Source organism: Coccinella septempunctata, chromosome 7 (assembly GCF_907165205.1).
Source record: "Coccinella septempunctata chromosome 7, icCocSept1.1, whole genome shotgun sequence".
Classification (NCBI taxonomy): Eukaryota; Metazoa; Arthropoda; class Insecta; order Coleoptera; family Coccinellidae; genus Coccinella; species Coccinella septempunctata.
The window spans coordinates 11,933,094-11,958,956 of record NC_058195.1 but is presented as its reverse complement, the minus strand read 5'-3'; the positions used below and the strand labels follow the sequence as shown (position 1 = coordinate 11,958,956).

At 36.5% G+C, this 25,863-nt stretch overlaps 1 protein-coding gene and 1 long non-coding RNA gene across 3 annotated transcripts in view; one reads left to right on the top strand and one right to left on the bottom strand.

The window, feature by feature from the left end:
• The window catches only part of LOC123317056 (protein singed), a 65,199-nt gene that overhangs the window by 32,458 nt on the left and 6,878 nt on the right, over positions 1 to 25,863 (top strand). For both annotated transcript variants that reach the window (XM_044903414.1, XM_044903413.1), the window contains exons 3-5: positions 2,014 to 2,270; positions 4,576 to 4,756; positions 7,259 to 7,492. In XM_044903414.1, the coding sequence (XP_044759349.1) occupies positions 2,014 to 2,270; positions 4,576 to 4,756; positions 7,259 to 7,492 (672 nt within the window). The remainder of the gene's footprint in view (positions 1 to 2,013; positions 2,271 to 4,575; positions 4,757 to 7,258; positions 7,493 to 25,863) is intronic.
• On the bottom strand, positions 11,406 to 12,533 carry LOC123317057. The gene is made up of 2 exons (XR_006538133.1): positions 11,551 to 12,533; positions 11,406 to 11,485 (listed from the first exon to the last, which is right to left on the bottom strand). It is a non-coding gene; the product is annotated as an uncharacterized LOC123317057 (long non-coding RNA).

Genomic DNA, 25,863 nt, shown 5'->3' with positions numbered 1-25,863 from the left:
TTTACTGTATCAAAATAGTTCAGCATTAGAGGATTGAAGGGGGGTAGTTTTTGATGCACAAATTATTTCACTCTATAGATCGTGTTCAGTATGTGGGTAACAACCCATTTCCATCAAAAAACTACGAGCAACGGTTTTTTTTCACACTTTTTACTGTATCAAGATATTTCAACTTCAGAGGGTTGGAGGGGTGTAGTTTTTGATGCACAAATTATTTCACCCTATAGATCGTGTTCAGTATGTTATTAACAACCCATTTCCATCAAAAAACACCGAGCAACGGTTTTTTTTCACACTTTTTACTGTATCAAGATATTTCAACTTCAGAGGGTTGGAGGGGGGTAGTTTTTGATGCACAAATTATTTCACCCTATAGATCGTGTTCAGTATGTTATTAACAACCCATTTCCATCAAAAAACACCGAGCATCGGTTTTTTTTTCACACTTTTTACTGTATCAAGATATTTCAACTTCAGAGGGTTGGAGGGGGGTAGTTTTTGATGCACAAATTATTTCACCCTGTAGATCGTGTTTAGTATGTGGGTTAGAACCCATTTTCATAGAAAAACTCCGAGCAACGGGGTTTTTTCAATGTGTATCAAGATAGTTCAATTTCGGGGGTTGGTGGGGGTAGATTTCGATGCACAAATTATTTTACCCTATAGATTGTGTTTATGATGTTCTGAATAACCCATTCGTATCAAAAAATTTCGAACAACAGGTATTTTTACAATCTGTATGGTAAAAGCGAAAATGAAAAAACCGTTGCTGGAAACCGTTGCTGCCTTCACACCCGTAATGAGAAACTATATTCCGAAATTCATTTCATTCGATATAACCGTTTGTGATACAGAACTGAAAATAACATTTTCAACAGCCTGTATATTTTAAACCGAGCTGATTCGAAAAAATGGTAAAGGAGAAAAGTGTTTTTTTTTTACCTCAAGAATCAACTGTTAAAATATTTGTACGAGTCAAGGACTCAACCTTTATAAGTACGGATTGACTCTAAATAATTAATTTTAGGTTTTCCCCAGAAAGTTACAGGGTGGTTTTCGAAATTCATGGAAATACTGAGACCATCATTAAAGCCAAACTTATCGACAAGATTTATTGAAAAGTGGAAGGTTATTGACAAATGCTGAAATCGAGTCAGAGAGATATCATTTCAATATTCAAGGGCCGGACTAATTAATCCTCATTTGAAGTGTTCAGGGGAAAAATATCACTTTGTATTTCGAACTTCAAATAATTGCTTTGCTTTCTAGAAAGAACCTAATTTGAGCTTCGATACGTGGTATCATTCAAAGTTGTCACATCTACAGTTCTTTTCTTATGAATTTTCGAAATTTCACATAGTTCGAAAAATTTAATTTATCCACATAAACAGCACTGAGATATCTCGTGGTAATGAGAAATTTTTCCATTTGTCTGTTTTTCATTTTCAACCCGTTCACGTTATTAAGTATTACTTTTATGTATTATGTACTATTATACTGATTCTCCTAGGCACCAACGTAGTAACTAGGCTTTTTAGAGGTTTATTATTTTGTAGAACCAACTAAGTATGACATTTCCTATGACTTTTCACAATTTGAAATTTTAAAAGTTGAAATTATTTCGAAAATTTTACAATAATAAACATTTTTTTAGTTAAGTAGTTACTAGTTATAGAAAAAAAGGGTTCGAGTAAATTAGCTGTATATTCAATACAATGTAGTGAATGCTTGATGTCTTGATTAAATGTCTCTATGGGCATTCATGATCTAACAGACAGTTTTCGGGATACAGTGTGCTCAACATGAGGAAGAAGGATTGTTGCCTACCTTAAATCAATGATTTGGCGATTATTTTTTTGTGACAAAAAGTCGAGACTTATGATCTCAGTGCTTTACTCTATAACAACCATGCAGATTGCTGAGTAGCTTAAAATGTTTTGCCACCTCAACAACTGAACATAATGAACGATGATAATAGCCTGAAGTTTCATATTAGCACTTCTTTCTTTGCAGGCATGATCTACCTGAGATCCCACCTGGACAAATATCTGGCCGTCGATTCATTTGGAAACGTGACCTGCGAAGGCGAAGATAAAGAACCCGGAAGCAAATTCCAGATCACCGTGGCTGAAGACGGTACTGGCAGATGGGCCCTGAGGAACGTGGTCAGAGGCTATTTCTTGGGGGCATCCTCTGATAAGTTGACGTGCACTGCCAAAGTTCCTGGCGACAGCGAATTCTGGCACGTGCATCTGGCAGCTAGACCACAGGTTAGTTGAAACTGTAAGGCTTATAGGTAGAAGAGGCAAACTCTATCTGAAGCTGTCCAATGAATATGGTCTAGTCGAACTGGTCAAAATTGTTTATATTGAATTTTTAATATTCCTCTGAATACCATGTTTAGGTAGGAGACAAGCACAAAATATGTTGCTCATGATATCCGATGGTTAGAAAAAAAATACGAGAAACTCATCTCTTGTAGGCATATAATTGTTTTTATTCCCTATTTGCGATTATAACGAGCTATTTCAACTCAGCTGGTCTTATGTAGCATCATTTTTAACATGTCTAGTCTGCGTTGTCTGAGCAATTACACCGCTTACCTGACCCATCGCAGACATAACTATAGATCGCCAATTTATTTTCCATTTGGCAAAATATTCCTCAAACTTTCATTGATAACGTGGTTGGCACAATTCCGAATAAAGCACTATGTGGTAGAAAGGAAATCCACCCGATATTAAGCCTTGATTCCAAGTTGTTTGTAACTGATGGAACCTTCCTCAAGCCTGCAGACCCCACTAGGTAGAATTTTTATTTTGTTCATTTCTCTACTATGTAACAACTATATTGTGGCTCTAAAGCAGATTTACTGTTGCCTTTTCAGGCAGGTTAACCGTATGTAGACGCCTAATTGAATACTCTAGTACAGGGAGTCCCAAATTCTCGAGAACTTTGAGACTTGGAGAAAAAAATCGTCAAGAAATCCCGAATTCATTACACAGGCCAACAAAATGAAAAAAAAAATTGGTGCCGGAAATCTAACATCTGATTTTAGATGTTTTTAATGTGCTGATTCCAAAAATGCCACCAGATTTTTTCTATCAGCTCTAGTTTCTGAGATACACGTTACAGGTTAAATGGTATATTTTTTTCTGATAAAGGACAACAAATGTGTTCTTTTACATAACGGTAACAAATATGGCTCAATTCCTATTGGTCATTCTACTACCATGAAGGAAGAATATGAAACAATAGCATTAGTTTTGAGAAAAATTAAATACGAAGAACATCAGTGGTCAATTTGTGTTGATTTAAAAATGATTAACTTCCTCCTTGGACAGCAGAGTGGTTATACAAAATATCCTTGTTTTTTTTGTGCCTTTGGGACAGCAGAGCTAAAAATGAGCACTGGGTTAACAAAAATTGGCCTTCAAGAGATGTCATGATTCAAGGAATACAAAACGTGATCAACGAACCTTTGGTTTCAAGAGAAAAAATCTTACTTCCGCCCTTGCATATCAAGCTAGGCCTAATGAAGCAATTTATGAAGGCTTTAAATCGAGATGGAAATTGTTTTGGGTATTTGTCACGTAAATTTCCTGGCATTAGCACGGAAAAACTAAAAGCTGGTATATTTGATGGTCCTCAAAAAAGGCAACTTGTTAAAGATCCACAATTCACCACATCAATGAACGAGACTGAATCTAACGCTTGGAGTTCATTTGTTCAAGTAGTACAAAATTTTCTTGGCAATCATAAAGCAGAAAATTACGTAGAATTAGTGGAAACTATGCTTTCAAATTTTAATATTCTCGGCTGTAACATGAGTATAAAAGTTCACTACCTCCACAGCCACCTAGATCGTTTTCCAGAAAACTTAGGTGATTGTAGTGAAGAACAGGGGGAAAGATTCCATCAAGATATTAAAACTATGGAAGATCGTTATCAAGGACGATGGGATAGCCACATGATGGCGGACTACTGCTGGAGCCTTCAGCGAGACTGCCCTAGTAAACTCCATTCTAGAAAATCGTATAAAAGAAAATTTTTATGTGATTAGTGACTAATGTAATTATGTAAATTAGGTTTTTGCAATAAATACTTAAATCCATGTGTCTTTGTTTTTTTTAACTGTCAATAGTAATATTATATATTATAACAGTTATAACGTAAATTATATACACAATTTTTTTAAAAATCTCAAAAACTAGATCTGATAGACAAAATCTGAGATCTTTTTTACATTCTGCATCCAAAAACTACTCAGGAACAGTTAAAAAATCGCAGGCACCAAAATGTGTGTTGGCCTGTGTTATTGTTGTGCTTGAAATATCTGATACATCGGACAATTTCCTTGTACTAAAGCGCGGATCCATTGCTACATGACCTAAGACAGCCACGTCTCTCGCTTCGTCTCTTTCACGCATCCTCTTTTTGTTTCCGCCTGAATCAGTGGCGTCAAATTTGGCAACCAGTTGCACTTCGTAAGCAGCGGAAATATTTTTTCCAAGATGTCGTTCATTAAATAAAGCCGCTGCTTCAGTAACCTCCAGTCGCATACTTTGTTTCCAGATGAATCTGAGATCGGTCGGAAGGAAAAGATTCGCTCATCTTTCCGAGAATCTCGATGAGATCCACGTCGATGCAAACATACCATGGGGAGAGGACACGCTCTTCACTTTGGAATTCAGGCTAGAGGAATCCGGCAAATATGCCATCCATACTTGCAATAACAAATACCTTTCTCTAAGCGGTGAGTAAAACGTGCCTGTAACCGTGGTAATTTTCCAATGAAATATTTCTGAACCTTTGTTATTAGTGATGCCCACGAGACCAACTAGAAGATATAATATATAAAGTCTCGTCTCGTGAGCTCTAACCTAGTTTCGTCTCGTCTAGAGTCTCGTGTCTCTAGTCTAGTCTCTTCTGATCCTAGACTCCTGCGAGAGTTTAAAGTAAAATTTATGTAGTCTCGTGGTTCAAAACGTTTTGCGAAAGTGGAATATTTAAATCTAATAATAATTATAACGCATACTCTAGTGAGATCACCGGGTATAATTTTTCACAATTATTTGCCAACGAGACACGAGGCGAGACTTTTATCGGCCTCGTCTCGTCTCGTCGTAAAATAATGAGTCTAGACTAGTAAAAAAGTCGAGACAGGAAGAGACTCTTGAAAACGAGACTCTCATTGGCATCACTAATTTGTTATGCAAATGTTTTTCAATATTGGGAATGTGCAAATTAGGTCGGTCCGTTTAAAAAATGGCTTTCACTTTTATTAATGTCTCATATTGGCTGGTTTTGGTGGTTTTAGAGAATATATATTCATTCCTAATATTCAGCTCATATCGCTTCGAATGTCATATAAAAATCTTGTTTTTTACTTGTTTTTTGCTGAATATGTTAGATTATGGGTTGGGTCGACCCAATCGAGATACGGTGGTCCTAATTTTTACACTTCGGCAGCTGCAAGAGAAGGCCCGTGAACAACAATCAAGAATCCATACAGCCTATATGTATTTAAGTAAGGCCTTCGACTCGGTGAATCATGGGACGCCTTGGAGTACCCGAAAAATTCTTAGGAGTGTGTAGAAGCCTCCATACCAACAACACCGCTAGAATACAGCATAATGGCTCTACAACCGACCATTTCTTAACCAACTCTGGATTAAAACAAGGCTGCGTGTTAGCGCCTTTACTGTTCAATATTTTCGCCATAGCTGTCTCGATATTTGCTGACATGAGTATGCCTGTAAGGTTGCGTTCACAAACCTACTCTGAGTAAGCTCTGATTACTCGAAGCGTTCACAAACGTACTTTTAGTATAGACAACTTTTAGTTCTTCAGAGTATGCTCTCTGAGCATGGCCATACTCATACTCTACTCTCGGAGTAAGTTTGTGAACACACCCTAAGAGTTGTTGGAGTAAGATTCAGATTTGATAGAGGCCTGTTCAACCTGAAGCGTCTCGTAGCAAAAACCAGCACAAAGTTTATCACGGAACTTCAATATGCAGACGGCTTCGCACTTATAGCCAGCAGCTCAGAGGATGTATCAGATAATGTTGGACACCTATAAACATATATATGAAGCATTAGGCCTCAGACTCGATATTGACAAAACCAAAATACTGGTAAGTCCCTCAGAAAGCCTTCAAACAGATATTAGCATAGAGGATGAAACTCTAGAACAGGTCTAGCAGTTGAAATACTTGGGGAGCTTCAATTATACTAGGGCTAACCTAGACACGGAAATACACAACCGTATGAATTCGGCATCACGGGCATTCTGGAAGCTAAAGGACAGAGTGTTTCAAAATCACGACCTCAATCTGAAGACCAAGACAGCTGTTTACAAAGCAGTGGTCCTCCCAACGCTTCTCTGCGGAAGCGAAAGCTAGACGCCCTACAAGCGACATATTAAACAGCTTGAACAAACTTAACAACGTCATCTAAGACAAATAATGCATATCAGATGGTTCCACAAAGTTTCAAATGCAGAAGTCTTGCAACGCGCGAGTTGTATAACAATTGAGACACAAGTAACGAGGGCCGACTCAAATGAAGCGGCCACATTCTGAGGATGCAAGACACAAGACTCCCCACATAGACATAGCTCTCTACAGCAAATTCACAGAGGGAGCTCGCATTAATCCCCAAAATCAGTTAATGCCAATCATAACTGGGAACAACTAGGGTCCTCAGCTATAATCGAGACTCGAGAAGAATACAGCGGCGGCCAGATCTGGTTGGTGACTATCCATGCCCGGAGTGAGGAAGAATCTGTAGGTCACTGTTGAGTCTCTACACAGGAGGGCATACAAACTAAAAGTTTGATCACCCGATGGTCTTTTTGTAGATTTATTCTCGGTAACGAGATTCAGCAATGGATGAAAAAGATTATGGGTTAAGAAAACAGCATTTGCGTGAGGTTTTAGGTTTAATTTTCTGCTTCAATTAAAAGAAAAGTGCAGCTGAAATGCATCGCCTCATGAGACGAGGCATTTTCCTCCAGATGGAATTCGAAAATTGCCTTTGAGGTGGAAAAAAGTAGTAGTCAGCGGTGAAGAATACGTTGAATGACGCCTCATTCAATTCACTCTGAAATAGTTGCATTGTTGACCATAAAAAAACGAACCGATTTAATTTTTGCTCCCAATATTATACAAAAATTGGTCCTGTGATTTTTATTTTTATCAAGGCACATTTGGGCTCTCATAAACTTCAAATGTGGTCCGTTTTTCTCTGTACAGGCAAACTAGTAGATTCCTGCACCCAAGACTGTCTCTTCTCGGCCGAGTACCACAGCGGACAGCTAGCCCTCAGAGATAGGAACGGCGCCTATTTGAGCCCTATCGGCTCCAAGGCCGTCCTCAAGACCCGTTCCAACACCGTCACCAAAGATGAACTTTTCAGCCTTGAAGATTCCCTGCCCCAGGCCAGCTTTGTGGCCGCCCTGAACGCACGATTTGTTTCCGTCAAGCAAGGTGAGCGATTTTTTTTTTAACAGTTTTATTCTTCAACAGTTGAAGGTCTAGTTATTTCGGGTTTCGTCACACTTTTGGACTTAAACCGCCTAAACAGTTTTGGTCTTAAACTTACAGTATAGGGAAGATGGGCCTATTATGAGTTCAGCATATTTATTTTTTTTTTATTAAATTCAATCGTTTTTGAGATATCAAAATTTAAATTCTGTACAGAATTCGTCATTTCGTTGAACATGCTCTGTTAATCGATCCAATTTTCACTAATTTATCTATTCCATGGTTTTGACGATAATCGTTGACTAACAAATGTGGTGGCAAATTAAGAACTCTCCAGGCCAATTATGTCACTACAAGGATGTTTTCAGAGAAAATGTCGGAACAGGTCAATTTTTATACGGAGGGGGACATATTTTCAGCAGAATTGTAAGCCGAAATTTCCTCAACCTTAGATGTAGGGACTATCACTCCTAAGTTCTTAATAGGCAATAAGAGATGAGATTTACCTCAATTGAAAGATCACTTTTTCCCTCTACTTGAATACTACGGTTTGCAAATTTTTATTGATTCCTGAAGTAGTTACAGGAGGTGACAATTTGGAAACTTGCCAGGCCAATTATTTCTCGACAAGGATGTTTTCGAAGAAAAAACCGGTCAATTTTTAAAGGGAAAGGGACATATTTTGATCAAAATTGTAAGCTGAAATCTCCTCATCCCTAGATGTAGGGTCTATTACCCCTAAATTCTTTATAGAAGAGAGGGTGAGCTAAAACTCAATTGGAAGACAATATGTCCCTCTACATAATACTATTGTCTTCCAATTGAGGTATAGCTCACCCTCTATTCCCTATTAAGAATTTAGTGGTGACAACCCCAACACCTAAGATTGAGGAGATTTTGACTTACAATTCTGCTAGAAACATGTCCCCCTCCGAATAAAAATTGATCTGTTGTGGCATTTTCTCTGAAAACATCCTTGTCGAGACATAATTGGCCTGGCAAGTTTTCAAATTGTCTTCCCCTGTAACTACTTCAAGGACTCAATAAAAATTTGCAAAACATAGTATTCATGTAGAGGGTCAAGTGATCTTTCAATTGAGGTATAGCTCACCCCCTATTCCCTTTTGGGAATTTAGGGCTGATAGCTCCTACACCTAGGGTTAAGGAGATTTCGGTTTACAATTCTGGTCAAAATATGTCCCCTTACGAATAGAAATTGACTTGTTCCGGATTGTTCCTCTGAAATCATCCTTGTCGTAACATAATTGGAGTGGCAAGTTTTCAAATTGTCACCCTGTATATTATATATATTAACAACTGAGGTAAAAATAGTTTATTCATTAGCAGATAGAATTGAAATAATTTCTTCATTTTCAATAACCAGCACTGCAGATGTTTGATCATTGAAATTGCAGAATAAATTAGTGAAAATACGATAGATTGACTCAGCATGTTTGAAGAGAAAAGCAAGGTTGTTGAACATTTGAATATGAATACGAATGAATTGATTTAAAAAAAATTAATAATGCTGAACTCAGAATAAAAAGACGTTTCAAATGAGGTATGACTTACCCAATCTTCCCTATTCAAAATATAGGGGTTGAGGTTTTAACTTAAAGGGTTGAAGCAATACGGTTTTGAATTTTATCTTAGGAATTGTCCCTCTAGAATCAAAAATCGACGTGTCCGAGGGTTTTCATACAGGGCGAGTCTTTGACCTGTACAAATATTTTAACAGGAGCTTCTTGAGCCCAAAAGAAACACTTATTTCCTATACCATTTTTTTCCGATTCGGCCCTGATAAAAAAAATTAACCATTTTAAGTTTTCATAATGAACTTTCCACCCTTGAAAGAACAAAATTACATTCAGAACTAGCTAAATCTGTGACACTACACATCTGTGGATCTATCAAACAGAGTTGTATTCAGCCAAAGTACACAGATACTTCTTAATTTTTAAACATCAAATTACTCGAAAAAGGCGCATTATACGAGAAAATATGGAGAATACATTCATTTTACAAAACGTTCAAATATTCGTTAAATGGCGCCCAACTTAGTTTCAAGAGTTGGGTTCTTCCAATTTTTGTATTTTTATGGCACCTAATGCTCATAATGAGAAAACTGGAAGACGTGGATGACATCTTGTGTCTGAAAAAGATTCATCAAATAAATGAAAAACTATATTCCAAAATTCATTTCATTCGATAAAACCGTTTGTGGAATAGAACTAAAAATAAAGTTTTTTTATGGTTTTTCAACAGCCTATATCTTTTAACCCGAGCCGATCCGGAAAAGATGGTAAGGGAAAAAAGTGTTTCTTTCGACCTAAAGAATCTATTGTTAAAATATTTGTACGAGTCCAAGACTCACCCTGTATAATTCAGTTCCGCCGACCAACAAAGCCGCTGTTTCGTTTCAAATGGCCCACTCTGTATATAGTCTTTGTAGTTATTCGTACCCATAGAATCCACATTCGCCATTTCCTGCTTTCGTGCATCCTTTCGGTCTAGACTGGAGTAATGAATACATTTCCTTCTTGAGTGTCCATGTAGTATTAAAAACAAGAAAAAACTCGTACGCAAAATTGCTGCGTTGTAGTAATTCGATCCCCAAGGGGCAATCAATTCACGCAGGTTAAAGTTTCTTGTCCCTGTGTTCTTTATCTTTCACATGGAGTAATCCGTTTACGGTCGTATAATCCTAACAAGTTAGTAGTTCTGCTTTTTCAGTGAAACAATTCGCGTTCTTCGCATTCGTGCAATTACTATCTGGCAGTCTGTGCTCACAATTTCTTCTCCATGTGACGACTAGATGCAATTGTTCAGTTTACATGTACCCATACCTGGGTACATAAAGTTCAAATATTCTTCGTCAAGTAGGCTTTGTATCGCTTAGCTGGCACCACCACATTATTTGAGGAGTTAAAATATGTGAACATCATGGGCGGTTCGGTTTGGGGTGCCATAGCATGAGAAATATTTATCGAAAAATGATTTTATTTCCCCTTTTCAAAGGAGAATGAGTTTCAAAGTAGTTTTCTCTCAAACATACAGGGTGTGTTTGTAGCTGAGGTTTTTTTTTTCAACAGAAGGTAGAACTGGTCAAATTGAAGCATTTTTTAGCTGAATTATCGCAAAGCAGTGGGAAAAAACTTTTCTCCTGATTCGACCAAGTGGTTTCGTTTAGGATATTAGCTCGTTCGATATTTACGTGGTGATGAAAATGGAAACTTAGGATTGCCGAATTGTTGTCATTATTTTTTAGTAACTTACACGATTTTATGAAATGGCTCTTTCGATACCAAATGACAGAAGAGACTTAGGACACAAGTGTAAAAAATAGAATAATACTTCAATATCTCACCAATAAAATTCGTCTAAATTATTAAAGTATTTTTTCACAATGGGCATCAGAATCTTCTTGTTCGAACATTCCAACAATCGTCGAAAAAATGGGATGAAATGGTGAAACATCAGCACTTTTTTAACATAACTAACATAAGCACTTTCAAGAAACTGCCTCGATTTTCTACATTTTTTTTCCACCCTAAATTGGATACAACAATTATAATTCTCTCAAAAGTGACCTGATTCATCTAATCCGATGAACGATGGTACTGAACCATTCGTTGTCCAGCCATATGCTTATGTTTTGTTTCGTTTTTGCGATGCCGGAGTTACCTTCAACAGTCCCGTACTTGAAATTCGATGAAATTTTGGCCAACTTTTATGGGTTGTATCTCAGCCATCTTGGAAATATTATATAGACAATTTTTGGTTAAACGACTTATTTTGATGAAATGTACCTAATACTGGCAGTAAGACGCAAGTCGTTAGCCATTTGCTATAGCAATAAATAGTAACTTGGTTATCATCCATTGTATTAGAATTAGGAAAGAAAGAATATATTGGGAGTGTTGGACACTGTTTATTATCTATTGTTCACTGTGTAACAATGCCGACGTTTCGAAACAAATCGTTTCTTTTTCAAGGCTGTAAATAAATACGAAAAGTATACTATAAGACACACAATATGACATAACATGAAAATAAATTACCTAGTTACGAGAACAATATTGTACGCTTTTTAAAAACATTAGGATTCAACAAAGAAATCAAAATCTCCTGGAGAGCAGACATACAATCCCATCACTTTATCCGTTTCTATATTTATGATAATGACATCAACATAAGGTTACAAAATATTGATCAGGAATGGTCTTAACACTATTGACGAGGCCAGCCATTACTTATTACTTTCTAAGTATATTATTATAGATCATGCTTAGGTGTTGCACATCTTCTCTATGATTGACGGTATAATTTCTTTTTATGTGTATCATCTCGCTTATATTACGTCTATAACCAACCTCTTCTCTATCAAGAATTTTTACATCTTCAAAATTAAATTTATGGCCCGTAGTCATTTGATGTAAAGTTAAAGCAGTTTTGTTAAAATTTGCAATATTTTCACTATCATATTTATGTTGTTTCATCCTATCGCGTAAATACTGTTTTGTTTGGCCAATGTAACACTTGTTACAATTAGCACAGGGTATCTTATATACTACTCCTGATTCTAAATTATAAGGTGTTTTAAATTTCAAATTTGTGAAAAATCTCTTTGTGGTGAATAAGTTGTAAAAGGCACACTTGACATTCAACTCCTTAAATATTTTATTTATTCTGTGAGAAAGACCAGGTAAGTACGGAAACCTAAAGTAGGAAGAAATAGACGAGTTAGAAGGAACATTAACTATATGACTTCGGTTGGACGTGTGTTTATTTATTATTCTTTTGACTAAGTATGTAGGATAGTTATTCTGCTTCAAAATATTTTCAACTTTATCTAAGTTCTTCCTATGAAACTTTTTGTTGCTCAGTTTTAAAGCTCTTTTAATTAAATTCTCCATTATATTAGTTTTTTGTTGCATGCTATGACTGCTGTAAAAATTTATGCATCTGTTAGTGCTTATTGCTTTAGTGTACCAGTCAGTAATAATACTAGAGTTTTCTCTAATTATCAACAAATCCAAAAAAGGCAAACTGTTATCTTTCTCCACTTCAATCGTGAATTGTATCTTTTTTTTTTTTTTTTTTTTTTTTTTTTTTTTTTTTTGATGTAATATGACAATGTCATATTGTGTGTCTTATAGTATACTTTTCGTATTTATTTACAGCCTTGAAAAAGAAACGATTTGTTTCGAAACGTCGGCATTGTTACACAGTGAACAATAGATAATAAACAGTGTCCAACACTCCCAATATATTCTTTCTTTCCTAATTATAGCAATAAATTTTCTCTCTCTCTCTCTCTCTCTACCTTCTGTCAAAAAAAAGCCTCACCTCTGAATACACCCTGTATAGCTTATATTACAATTATAAAGATATACCTATTTTATATCAACAAACACCTTACAGAATTTCAAATATAAAACTATGAACCCCTCCCCCCCAAATCATTCCTGGAACCGCCACTGGTAAAAATACTATAGGCATTATTTTCTCTAGCGTATTTCCGAAATGAAATGCTTTCACCCGATAGTTTCATCAAAAATTCACAAAATTCTACCCCAAACATACAATGGAACCTCCTGCAAAAGCATAAACCGTTCTGCATATCTTCGACCTCTGTCCTTCCAGATTGGCCCATTAGAGTTGACCCATGGAAATCTAGAGACATCTGTGTCAATTTTCAATTGTCCAATTGCGGTGATCCTCGACACACAACCGTCAGCGCACTCTGTGCTCCCTACAGTGAATTCTGAAAGAACTGGAACGGCATCTAGATACAAGCAAACTGAGGAAGACTGAAAAGGAAGATGTAGAGATCTCTCTCTGCGCTATGTCAATTGGGTTGCCGAGCCATCAGAAAGAAATGGGTTGCTCTACATCTTCCCTCTCAATGCGACACACTTTTCGTCGTATTTGGGTACCTAAGAGGCCCTTCCAGGTCTCTTAGATTTCACTGGCTCCCTATTTTATATAAAGTGGTATTTTGTACCCATCTACGTGCTAACCAAGAATATGCGTTGGCGTCTAAAGGTGCCTACAGATTACTCTGACGTGACGTGGGATCACGTCAAAAAGCGCATAATTGAAAAATCTAACATAGTGTGTGTTTTTGTTCTGACTTGGAGTGGGGATGCAGGTCCGTCACGTCAGAACAATTTGGATGCTCCGCGCAAAATCGTATGTTAGATTTTTGAATCATGCGCATTATGACGTGGTGTTACGTCAGAGTAATCTGTAGGCACCTTTACTGTCTAATTATAAATTAGGAATCCTATTGCAACACTCGGTGATCAACTCTAGCATTGATGATGAAAACTGCGCTGCATGAGCATAACCTACTGAGTTGTTTCGGATGAACCTATTCCAAGCCCGACTTAAGAACACTTTACGAAACATTCAACCTTTGCTCTATCCATCGTATGATTTGGTCAAGTTGTACAGGAGCCAAAAGTCTTCTCGGCATCAAGATTGCTTCCATTTCTTCAATTATCAATATCAAATCGGACTTGGTGTTGAAACGATAAAATACAGGTTTAGCAACAAATACCACATGGTTTTTCATGCCACCATCTGCAGCCTATAAAAATTGATCGATTTAAGAGGACGAAAGCTTGATGAATATCATAAAACAATTTGAAATATTCCAGTTCTTCTTGGAAGACACATGTATTGTATAACAGATGTTGCAGATAACCGAAGATAAGACACGAATTAGGAGAAATTTATTATTGAGAAGTGTATATGGTTGTCCATTATTCCGAATGTGTACACCAATTATCCATTATGTATGGTAGAGCCTAAGTATTTCACGCTATCTACATGTGGTAGGTAGGAAACCTCCCATAATTTACGCTTTCTTTTTGACCGTTTGAGCAGCTCCTGGGCAGCTCCGGTGCATCTCACTCGAGCACCGACGCGTTCTTTTTGATTGGGGCGTGAAGCACCGGAGCAGCTCGCGTTCCCTTCCCCTGCCCCCTCTTGCACCAACCGGAATGCTGGTGCACGTCGAGGGCTTGAAGCCCGTAAACAAACTTTTTGGTTATGTTTACATATGTCAACAACTATTAGAAGTCGTGTATTGTTGAAATTTGTGGATTAATACTATAAAAAGGCTGTAATACACCTTATGGACCACCTAAGATTGATTTTTTCGTCAATTGAAGCTGTCAGTTAGTTTTTTTATTGAGTAAATGAATAAAGAATCAATGCTAGATGGAATTAGAACTGAATGATTTTGAATGAAGATAAGATTCGTTCTTTCAGGTTTGAAGAGTGAACTAATCACTCACATAAAATTTTTTTCATGAATGCATAATTTTTAGAGATCGATCAAATGAATAAACGACAAGTTTCAGTTTAGTAGCGCCCATCAGTGAAAATGTAACATTTCTTTTCAAATAAGTTGATATTTCACGTACTTGAATGCAATTTTCGTAAAATCAGAACACTCTTTACCTACTTTTACCAAAGAGGATTATTAACGAAGCTTTAAGAGATGAAATCATTGTTGTTTTTTCAAGTTTTATATCTACAGACATATCCAGTATTTCGTATATTTTTACTCTCCATAGCAAAGAAAGGGTAATGTTTACCCGGTAAATCAAGTTTTTCAACCAAATATATGGCAATAGATTCCGAAAAAATAGTGAAACTTATTAAAAATCAACGACTTTAACGTCAAACTGAAAACAAATAATCCAAAGAACCGCGGACTTGTCTCTTGTCATTTTGCTCAACAGCTGATCATCCAACTCGCTGCGCGCAGTTGGCGCACTAATAACCGTTTTATTTGGAACAGCTCAGGGGCGAGAAGCCCGGAGCTGTACCGGTGCATGAAGCACCAAAAAGAAAGCGCCTAATAAATCCAGTAGGAACCTGGATCCGTTATCAGCAATTTCTCCGGTGATAAAATGTAAAGGCAACGTTCTCCATTCGATAGAATCAAATCCGATACATGGCCTGTTCGCTGTGCAGATGTTACGGCCGCAACATAACGCAGTTAATTGCTGAAAGCCATATGCAACGCGTTTGCCCAGATTCTTTGCTTTGGTACTTCGACTGACCGACACCTCAAAGTAATATCGAGGAGGTTGTTCGAGATTTTTCAATCGGCGATTTTACTGTTAGACCATCGGATCCGTGAAATCGATAGCCTGAAGAAGTGGTCACGTTGCTGTCGGATTGTTCCTGGTTATTATTTTCATTGGAGATTGGATTTGAAACAAATCGTGACATTTGGTCTGTTTGGCGCATACAGGTGGTTTCATATTCTGCCCATAGACTGCAGAATGGGAGACTTTTTTCAGAAAACGTTATTACAGGTCTTGAGGTCTTTATCCTAGAATTAATCTTTCGGCAGATTCTTGGGTTATCCTTCTGAAGTCTGTATCAAAAGCTCGTGTACACGCTCAAGCCATTTGGGCAAACTGAAATAAAGCTTCGAAACCCGAACTAATCAGCTTGAGAACAGAAACTCTTGGACTATCTACGGTTACTTTTATTAAGAGATAAACGACTCAAAAGCTGACCTTTGAAAAATCCTGAAAAAGCTGGGTTCAGTTAAAAATTCGTCAAGATCGAACGGTTGCACCTAGATGGATGAAATTCTCAGGTTTACCACTAGAAGAGTTGCTCTTTCAGAATATTTATCACATTTCCATTTACGGTTAGTTTTATTGAGAGATATACGTCTCGAAAGCTGAAGTTCGAAAAATCCTGAAAAAGATGGGTTCAGTTAAAAATTCGTCAAGACCAAATGGTTGCGCCGAAATCAATGAAAATCTCAGGTTTATTACTAGAAGAGTGGCGCTTTCAGAGCATGTATCACATTTCCATCTACGGTTACTTTTATTGAGAAATAAAAGATTCGAAAGCTAACCTTCGAAAAATCCTGAAAAAGATGGATTCAGTTAGAAATTCGTCAAGACCGAACGGTTGCGTCGAGATGGATAAAATTCTGAGATTTATAACTAGAAGAGCTGCTCTTTCTCAGTATGCATCACATTTTAATCTACGGTTTATTTTATTGAGAGATAAACGACTCGAAAGCTGACCTTCGAAAAATCCTGAAAAAGCTGGGTTCAGTTGAATCTTTGGACGATACAGATTTACTACCTAGTTCAAAATATTCCCACTGATTTGGAGCAAAATTACGATATTGTTCTTTTTTGAAAATTCATTCTTGGAAAACTGAATGTGTGTCAAACAAATTAGAAACGTCGGAATAATGACTCATTATGGTAGAATCTGAAACGCAGTGTACGGGGTGTTTTTTCAACCTACACACTCAATCTGGAATTATCACAATAACAACACTGTATTTTGGAAAACTTGTTTGAATCATTGAATGTACTCGTTCATAGTGTACCACACTGAAAATTTCACGAAAATTGAATGAGCCATACCAAAGTTATTGATAAAAGTAATACCGCTCGAATCGTACAAATCACCCTGTAGAGTCTCGATAGATACCTTTGCCGTAAACCAAACTTCTAAAATCTGACGTTCTCCTCCGGAATCATCCTGTATTTTCCCTCATCTACTTCCTCAATTACTGGCATTGAAAAGAGTTATTATCTATATCTCTAGTAGTTATACAATGTATTTATGAAAAAACGACATTTAGCCGTTACAGACTTCACATTGAACATCGCGAGCCTAAAACAATCGAGGTGAGACAGCAGGAAACGTCAGTTAGTAGTCACCCATTTATCTCCTCATTAATTTCTCTAATCACGAAAAAGCTGAAGCTTCTGATATCGATAATGGCATTATCTACCATATGTCAGATAGAGGCAGCTTTGAAATTAACGTTCCTATATAGGCATCCAAATGTAGTTTCCCCTTATTGATAGAAAGATGTTATCTATAATCCCGACTAATGAATAATAACAATAGAGCAGATTTCGTTATTTTGGTTCGCACTTACGACAGTTTCAAGTAGAAGAAGAGCATGGTGTCAAGTATACTGTATAGTCCTCTGAATTTTTGCGCCAACTACATCGATTTTTAACTGCTTCATAATATCAAATTTTGGGAAGATATAAATATGCATCTTTGCTTTTTCTAGCCAGGTAACTTAGTATTAACTTCCACCACCTGAAAAAACAGGTCCTATAGTAGGGGAGTCAACGATGCTTAATCGGGATTTATTCTAGCGTCGTAGAGACCTAGTGGATTTTGAAGATTGGATGGTAGAAAAAAAAAGGTTCTATGAAGTATGCACTTTCAGCGGTGGGGAAAGCGTCTGGAGGTTCTCAAAGATGTAAAAAAAATCCTCAGTGGTACATACTCGAGCGAGTCAGATTTTTATATGGGTGGTTAATCTAGGTGTTGTAGACGTGTTGACTCATTCATCTGGCACTTATCAGGGGGGTTTTCTTAATCTGACAGTTTGAAGATGATAATAAGGAATTTTCCTAAAATATCTCCCTTCCTGTACCTCTGATCGTTTCTGTATTCATCATGAAAGTTGTAGATAATAAAATTTTATAAAACATTTGTCTGTAGCAATTTTACATAACCTTAACCGTTTTCGAGTTAGAGTTAGAGGGCGATAAAGACGAGGAGCCTAGCCACACATGCGAAAGGCCAAGGTCATTGTAGAAACCCAGTCTAATGTACATTCATAGGGCCTGTTCCGATATTGCTGGTTTTACTGGCCCGCAATCGAATAACAATAGAACTCGAACGACTGGGCCAATAGGCATCTGAAATACTGACAGTACTGTTCAGGAATATCGGAACAGACGGATAGTCATATATCTCGAAAACGTGCAAACGTAGGAAAAATTGCTTCGGACAAAATTTGTAGAAAATGTTATGCTCTACAACTTTTATAATGAATGCGAAAACGTTTTGAAGCCCAGGAGAGGAGATAATTAAAAAAAAATTGATTTTTGTGACCTTTATGCTCAATTTTTATTATTTCGGCTTGCTGAAACTGTCAGATTATATTTTATCCGTTATTCTTAAATCATTGGCTTCAAAATAAGAAAAAACCAACCGCCCTCGAGAATGTACACGTGACTTTTTTTTGCAAGTTTGGCGCCCTCCCACACATTTTTGTCACGCTTAATTTGTCAGATTAAGAGAATGTGTACTCTTCAACATGTAATTAACCACATATATCTTAATTTGACGCGCTCGAGTATGTTGATCGTTTTTTTTAATATTCTGACAGGCTGTCCTAGACAATCCCCTTATATGCAGATCTCTACAAAAAATTATAATTTTTGGTAGAGGTACTCTACAGGGTCCAAGGTATCTCTCCTTATATTATTAATCTGACACGCTTGAGTGAATCCCGAATCTTTTGCTCCCCAAGTACTAGTAAAGATGTAATCAAGTTTCTTTTTTGAAATAGTTGAGTATATTTCGAGTGTTTGAAAAATAAGCCTCTGCTCCTTATTTATAGCTTTTTTCTTCGAGAATGACGCAGAAACGATTATCAAAAAACACTTTCATCCTCCAGATTCGTTTATTTCTTGCTCAGAGTGTAGGGTACAAAAACTCTTCTCAATAGCGTGCTCCTAAACAAATAAATACATGGTTTCAGTCAGTAGGGGATGTAGGAACAAACGTAGCCATATGGTCGTGAATCCAGACAGGCTCTACATCTGATACAAGTGCTGGCTTAGCAGTGTTGCCAATGGTAATTTATGGAAAAATCCGAAATATCTGACAAAAAATCCGAAAAAATCCGATGCTTTCGTAACTTAATCCGAAAAAAATCCGCTCGTTCATCGAGCAATTAAATAATTAAGAAAACAGATAAACAATTTTCTTTTCTCAATATTCCAATCATTTTTTCAATGTGAAAAATCTTCACTAGCCTTTTTGAGCTGCGAATATGCTGCCCTCTAGTGGTAGCTGAATTTTGTACCAGGTCTAGAATACCGAATACGTTATTTATTTCATTACCTAAACATAAACAAATACTTTTCCAAAAATCCCCATCGATCTCGCTTGTACAGTTTTTTTATTTGAGGTCAAAGCATGGACCTATAATACCAAGTAGTATTATACATCTATGGGTCAAAGCTCGCACATTTTCGTAAACCTCAAGAAACTTTGCAGATCATACAATTCTTCACAAAAAAAAATATTCTAGAAAGTCGTATTTCGTATTTTATTTCTTTACACGCACACATTTTCGCTGGTTTCTCCACTTCCCAATAGGAATATTCCACGATATATTTCGACCAATAAATCATAACGGGACATCTAGTGGACGAAGCCTCTACTATTGATTTGAATTATTCAATCATCTAGGGGCAAGAGCCTCAATAATTGATTTGAATAATTCAATTCCTTCAGAAATTCTTTGAAACTGTATAACATAAAAAAAATCCGAAAATATCCGAAATATTTTTAAATCCGAAAAAAATCCGCAAGAGCTAAAAAAATCCGCAATTCGGATAAAAATCCGCCGATTGGCAACACTGTGGCTTAGATCGAGTCCCTTGCAGTCTGGAGATTGAATTACAGATTTCGACCTTGAAGAAGGAATGAGGTTGTCAACCAACTAGGTGAAATAAATATCAAACTGTCGGCTAGAAAATTCCTCTGGAATAGGTTCGAAGGAGTTCTAATGTCTAATAATGATGAAACATGAGGAATTTTTCGATATTCCTATTATAGCTCTTGGGAATTTTCATTAGTTTAATGTTTATGCATTAATATGTGCTTCGCATGACACATTCAATACCTAAAATACCACAGCAGTCGACAAGAGTGGTTCTACATATTATACGGGGTGAGTCTTTGACTAGTACATGTACCAGTAGATTCTTGAGATAAAAAAAACTGTTTTCATATACCTTTTTTTTCGATTCGGTCCTGATAAAACGATGTAGACATTTTGAGTTTTCATAATGAGCTGTGCCACCCCTAGAAAAACAAAATTACCTTCAGAATATCAAGCTGAATCTGTGACACTACACATCTGTGGATCATTTAAATAGAGTTGTATTCAGCCAAAGTACCCAATTCTTCAAATTTTACAGAGACTTATTAATTTTTGAACATCAAATTGCTCAAAAACGCGCATTAAACGAGAAAATATGAAAAATACTTTTATTTGATAAAACGTTCAAATATTCATTAGATACCGTTCAACTTAATTTCAAGAGTTGGACTCTTTGAATTTTTGGTATTTTTATGGTACGTTATGGTCATATTGAGAAAACTGGAAGACGTGGGTGATATCTTGTGTTCGAAAAAGTTTCATCAAATAAATGGAAAACTATATTCCGAAATTCATTTCAATCGATAAAACCGTTTGTTAGACAGAACTAAAAATAACATTTCTTATGGTTTTTGAACAGCCTGTATTTTCCAAACCGAGCCGATTCGGAAAAAATGGTAAAGGAAAAAAGTGTTTCTTTTGACCTCAAGAATCTTCTGTTAAAATATTCGTACGAGACAATGACTCACCCTGTATACTCGTTTCAAGACTTATTGCCACCTCAGGTGACTGTGGAAAATCGAAAATCGCAATTATATTCAGTAAGGTTTTTGAGTTGCACAGTTTAGGTTGGTATTGGGAATAACACTGACTCATAGACATATACAGGGTGGGCAAAATTCGTTGTCTACTGAGGGGATCTCGAGAACTGTAGCAGCTAGAAGAAAACGGATGACACATTCTCGAGCTCTTTTTTCATGACTAATCCGAACCTTAAAACAGAATCGGCCTTTCATTTTCAGATTTCGAGTTATAAACAAAAATTGAGATGTTGACGATTACGAAAAGTTCTCATAACTTTTTTGTCTTTGAAGTTACAGATCAGAAAAATAAACCTTATTAAGCACTTCCATATGTAGAATCTACTGACAAAAGATCTTTTTTCAATTCAAAAATAAAAAATTCAATAAAAGTTTGCATTTAAAAAAATTAAAGTTCTCCTTTTGATTCGAAATGAAAAAATATTTTGAGGTCATCAGTGGATTCTACGTAAAAAGTGCCTGTAGAAGGTTCAAGTTTCAGGTTTGTTATTTCAAAGACAAAAAAGTTATGAGAACTTTACGAAATTGTCAAACTCAAAAACGAAGTATCGTAGGAGGCTGTGGTTTTCGGAATGTGTCATCCGTTTTCTTCTAGCTGCTATAGTTCTCGAGATCCTCTCAGTAGACAACGAATTTTGCCCACCCTGTACAGAGGGAGTAAAAAGTAAAGCACAAAATTCAAATCTTGGGTATTTATACTATTCTCTTCTGGAACAGGTGTCAAAAAGTTAAGGTTGTCATTTGAAACACTCAACTACCCTCCAACCTCTGTAGAGGGTGCATGACAAACTGCTTAATTATGCATAAAAATTTTGCATAATTTGAAATAAAAATATTATCAATATTGATTTTTGGCGTTACTTTACTTTACTCACTTTTTATTTAAAAAACGCACACCATGGAGAAGATTGCAGGCGAGTCAATTTCAAAGAAACGTAGATGAAATGAAAACTGCCTGGGACTGATTCTCTTGTGACCACGTGTGTTCATTACCTACCAAGAGATAATGATACCTTGTAGATATTGCATTACGTGTGGTTTTGTTCCTCTTGATGACTCCGAACACGACGTAGAAAGGAAGCAGATCATAGTGGTACGAAACGGAATAAGTAATATTTAATACTTAGTTATTTCTCCTTGAAACACGAGTCTTTTTCAACAGAAGGTACCATCAAAAAAACGATTCAATGTAATGTGACTGATTTTTGATTCAAACACAACATTAGACAGTTCTGCATACCAGAATAATGTTTAATTCTGGTACTCAGATAGTATTTATTTCTCCTAAACAACCATCCAAATTTTATGCCTTAATTTTAAAGTCCTTAGTTCGAACATTAAACCTTTGTATTTTCCTTTTCTGTTCTTCTTTCATAACCACATTATTTTCGGCAGGAAGTAGAATTCGACGACTTACAAATATTTGAGCTCTTTGTCCAGCATAATTATATCTGGCTGTATTTCGGGGATCTGAAGAGTTGTTGGAAAAGCATAGTTTAAGTATATAAAGCTTAACCTATTATTATTAAAAATTCGTCAAGACCGAACGGTTGCACCGAGCTCGATGAAATTTTGAGATTTATTACTAGAAGAGCTGCTCTTTCTGAATATGTATAACATTTTGATCTACCATTACTTTTTTGGAATATACGCGTGTCGAAGGATGAACTTTCCTCAACTTTTGTGGAGCAGTATGTTTATAACTCTATAACTCGATTAACTTTTTTCATTTGATCTATAACCTACCCATAAAATCTCATCCCCCTTAATCACTGAACTCCCAACCCTCGAAATGGGGGCATTAATTGAATTGCAGTTCAATAATAAGTACTTTATACCCTTGCCTACTACACGAAATCGTTCAATAACACCATTGTTTCGTTATTGCGATTTCCATCCAGTGCATTTATTGTTTATTTCATATTGAGAAACTACTATTTCCTCCCCCATCGTTACACAATGCTACTTGTATTGGATTTGGTCAGTTTCAACCCTATTCGAATACGCTGGGGAGTGAGTCATTTACACTTCCATCAAACTATAGAAAGTTTAAAGATTTAAAGCATTATCCTCATTGCTGGAATATCTCCAGAAGAGATTTTAACGATTTTATGGAAAATAAATGCAAATAAGAAATTGAAATTTATACAGGGTGTATTTGAAGTTGAGGCTTTTTTTCAACAGAAGGTAGAACTGGTCAAAATGAAGCGTTTCACCAAAAATCACATATACCAAAATTTCAAAATGGCAAAGTTGAAAAAAAAATTTAAAATGATTACTGAAATAGATCCCAATACGACCCTAGACCGTTTGTTAGCTCGTTCGATATTTACGTGGTAACAACTGATAGAAGAGACCTAGGACATAAGTGTAAAAAGTAGAATAAAACTTCAAAATCTCACCAATAAAATTAGTCTAAATTATTCAAGAACTTTTTCACAATGGGCATCACAATCTTCTTGCTCGAACATTCCAACAATCGTCTTAAAAATGGCAGCACTTGTTCAAACATAATTAACTTAAGCACTTTCAAGAAACTGCCTCGATTTTCAACATTTATTTTTTCACCCTAAATTGCACGATACAACAATTATTATTCTACCAAAAGTGACCTGTTGCATCTAATCCGATGAACTTGGCATTGAACCATTCATTTTCAAGACATATGTATATGTTTTGTTTCGTACTTGATATTCAATGAAATTTTGTCGAACTTCTAGGGGTTGTATCTCAGCCATCTTGGATAGGCAGACAGTAGTGAGGGACAGGGAGAAAAAATTAACGTAGTGGCTGCTGTTGCGGATAATCTGCATTCATACCAATTTATCACTCGTTTCCTGTGTTAGTTTTGTGGTATTCTTAGGAATGCAAGCAAATGTTGCTCATATTCTGCTTTACTTGAGTTAAAAATTTGTAGCTAGGGTAGGTAATGAATTAGCCTTGTATGAGCCTGAAAGTATTCTCTATAATTGATCGGGGATTGTTGGTGGTGATATCCATACGTTGAACTAGCGCAGAACCCCTGATTTCTCCAACAATTTAAGTAAAAAATGTTCACTAGGGTGATGAGTTGGTCCATAATTTGCTTGAAATAGTGATCCAGCTAGCTAAACGTAAAGATTTTTTACTATAGTAGTGAATTAGCCTTAAATTATGTCCAAACAGAAACAGGAGGGTAAAAGGCCTCTGAGTTACCTTTTTGTACGTTCAATATTTCGTAAATCACCCCATTTTCAGTCCAGACATATGTAAAACGAGATAGAGCCTATCCCTAGAAATTCCGAATTAGGAAAGCCTCCCTATGTGCGGATGTCAGGTCCGCCCTCTTTCATCTTTCCTACGATAACTTTCGATTTCATTCCGATCGTATTTTTGTTGCTGTGTGATTAGGGCTGTACGGCGGGGGCGGATGCAGTGGCGTTCGTCAGTTATGAATGCATCCTCTACATCTCCATTAACCCTGTTCAGTCCGGATCAATATAGACACCCCATGCCGTTTGAATATTGTTGCGAGCCATAGTTACACCCACACGACAAATCTCCGTGAGTCTGGACGGAAACAGTGGTTCCCAAAACGTGTGGGACAGAAATCAATGGAGTATCGGGAATATTGACACAAGGAGGTTCTTTCGTTTGCATAAAAAGTGTAGCACATTTCTACACTCGATTTGATGTACACCAGTGTAGAGGAAGTGTAGTTTATCTACACATAGTCAGAAGGAAATGTAGATAAACTACACCTCCTCTACACTGGTGTAAATTCAATCACCAAACGAATATTAAAATCGAGTGTAGAAAAGTGCTACACTTTTTATGCAAACGAAAGGACCTATTGCAACTATTAATCTTATGATAAACCATCGAAATCAATCTCATTATTAGGTACAGCCTTGGGCTAAATGTTTGATAATTCCTTGACAAATACCGTGTGGACCAGAATATTTTTTGACGAGGACGATGTTTATTGGGATGGCAGTAGATGGGCACAGTTCTGAATGGAATGAATACAAAAGCTCACGTCTTTCGTGTATGTATGTGAAAATTAAATTGGAATTAGTCGATAAATTTCAAATATAAATATAATTCAAGTTATTCTGTTCAGATTAGATCATCGCAATTCGATTTTCGTCTAAAATCCCTAGAGAAAGAAACAGAAAGTATCGACAAGACAAAACGTGAGAACAAAAACTAGAATCAAATTAAATTTCAATGTCAAAATATTTCATTACTCAACATATTCTTCTCTTAATTGGATACATTTATTACAGCGAACCTGCAACGTCTCTAGACCATTCAAAAAAAAATGTTTCATCTTGCTCTGCAAACCAGACCTCCACAGCTTTCATTACCTCCTCGTTGGGAAGAAAATTTACGTCCTTTTAAACTTTTTTTCCAGTTCAGGAAAGAGATGATAGCCATATCTGGTGAATAAGGGTGGTGTTCTAGAAATTCAAATCATAAATCACGAATTTTTGCATGGCAACATGATATTTGTGTGCAGGGGCGTTGTCCTGCAAAAACAAAACACCTTTGGATAGCTTTCCGCGCCTCTTCTCTTTAATTTTTTTCCGTAAGGTGGTCAGTAATGTCGAATAGTAATCTCCTGTTATTGTTCTACCCTTGTCCAAAAAATCAATCATGATTACTCCATAGCAATCCCGAAAAACTAAAGCAAGAACTTTTCCAGCAGATTTTTGGTCTTGGAGAACTAGAGTGTCGCCATTCCATCGATTGTTGCTTTGTTTCTGGATCGTAGAAATGTACCCAAGTCTCATCCATAATATCCATTCGGGTTAAGAAGTCTTCATCGTTTTCAAATCGAGCACAGATCGAACGCGATGCTTCTA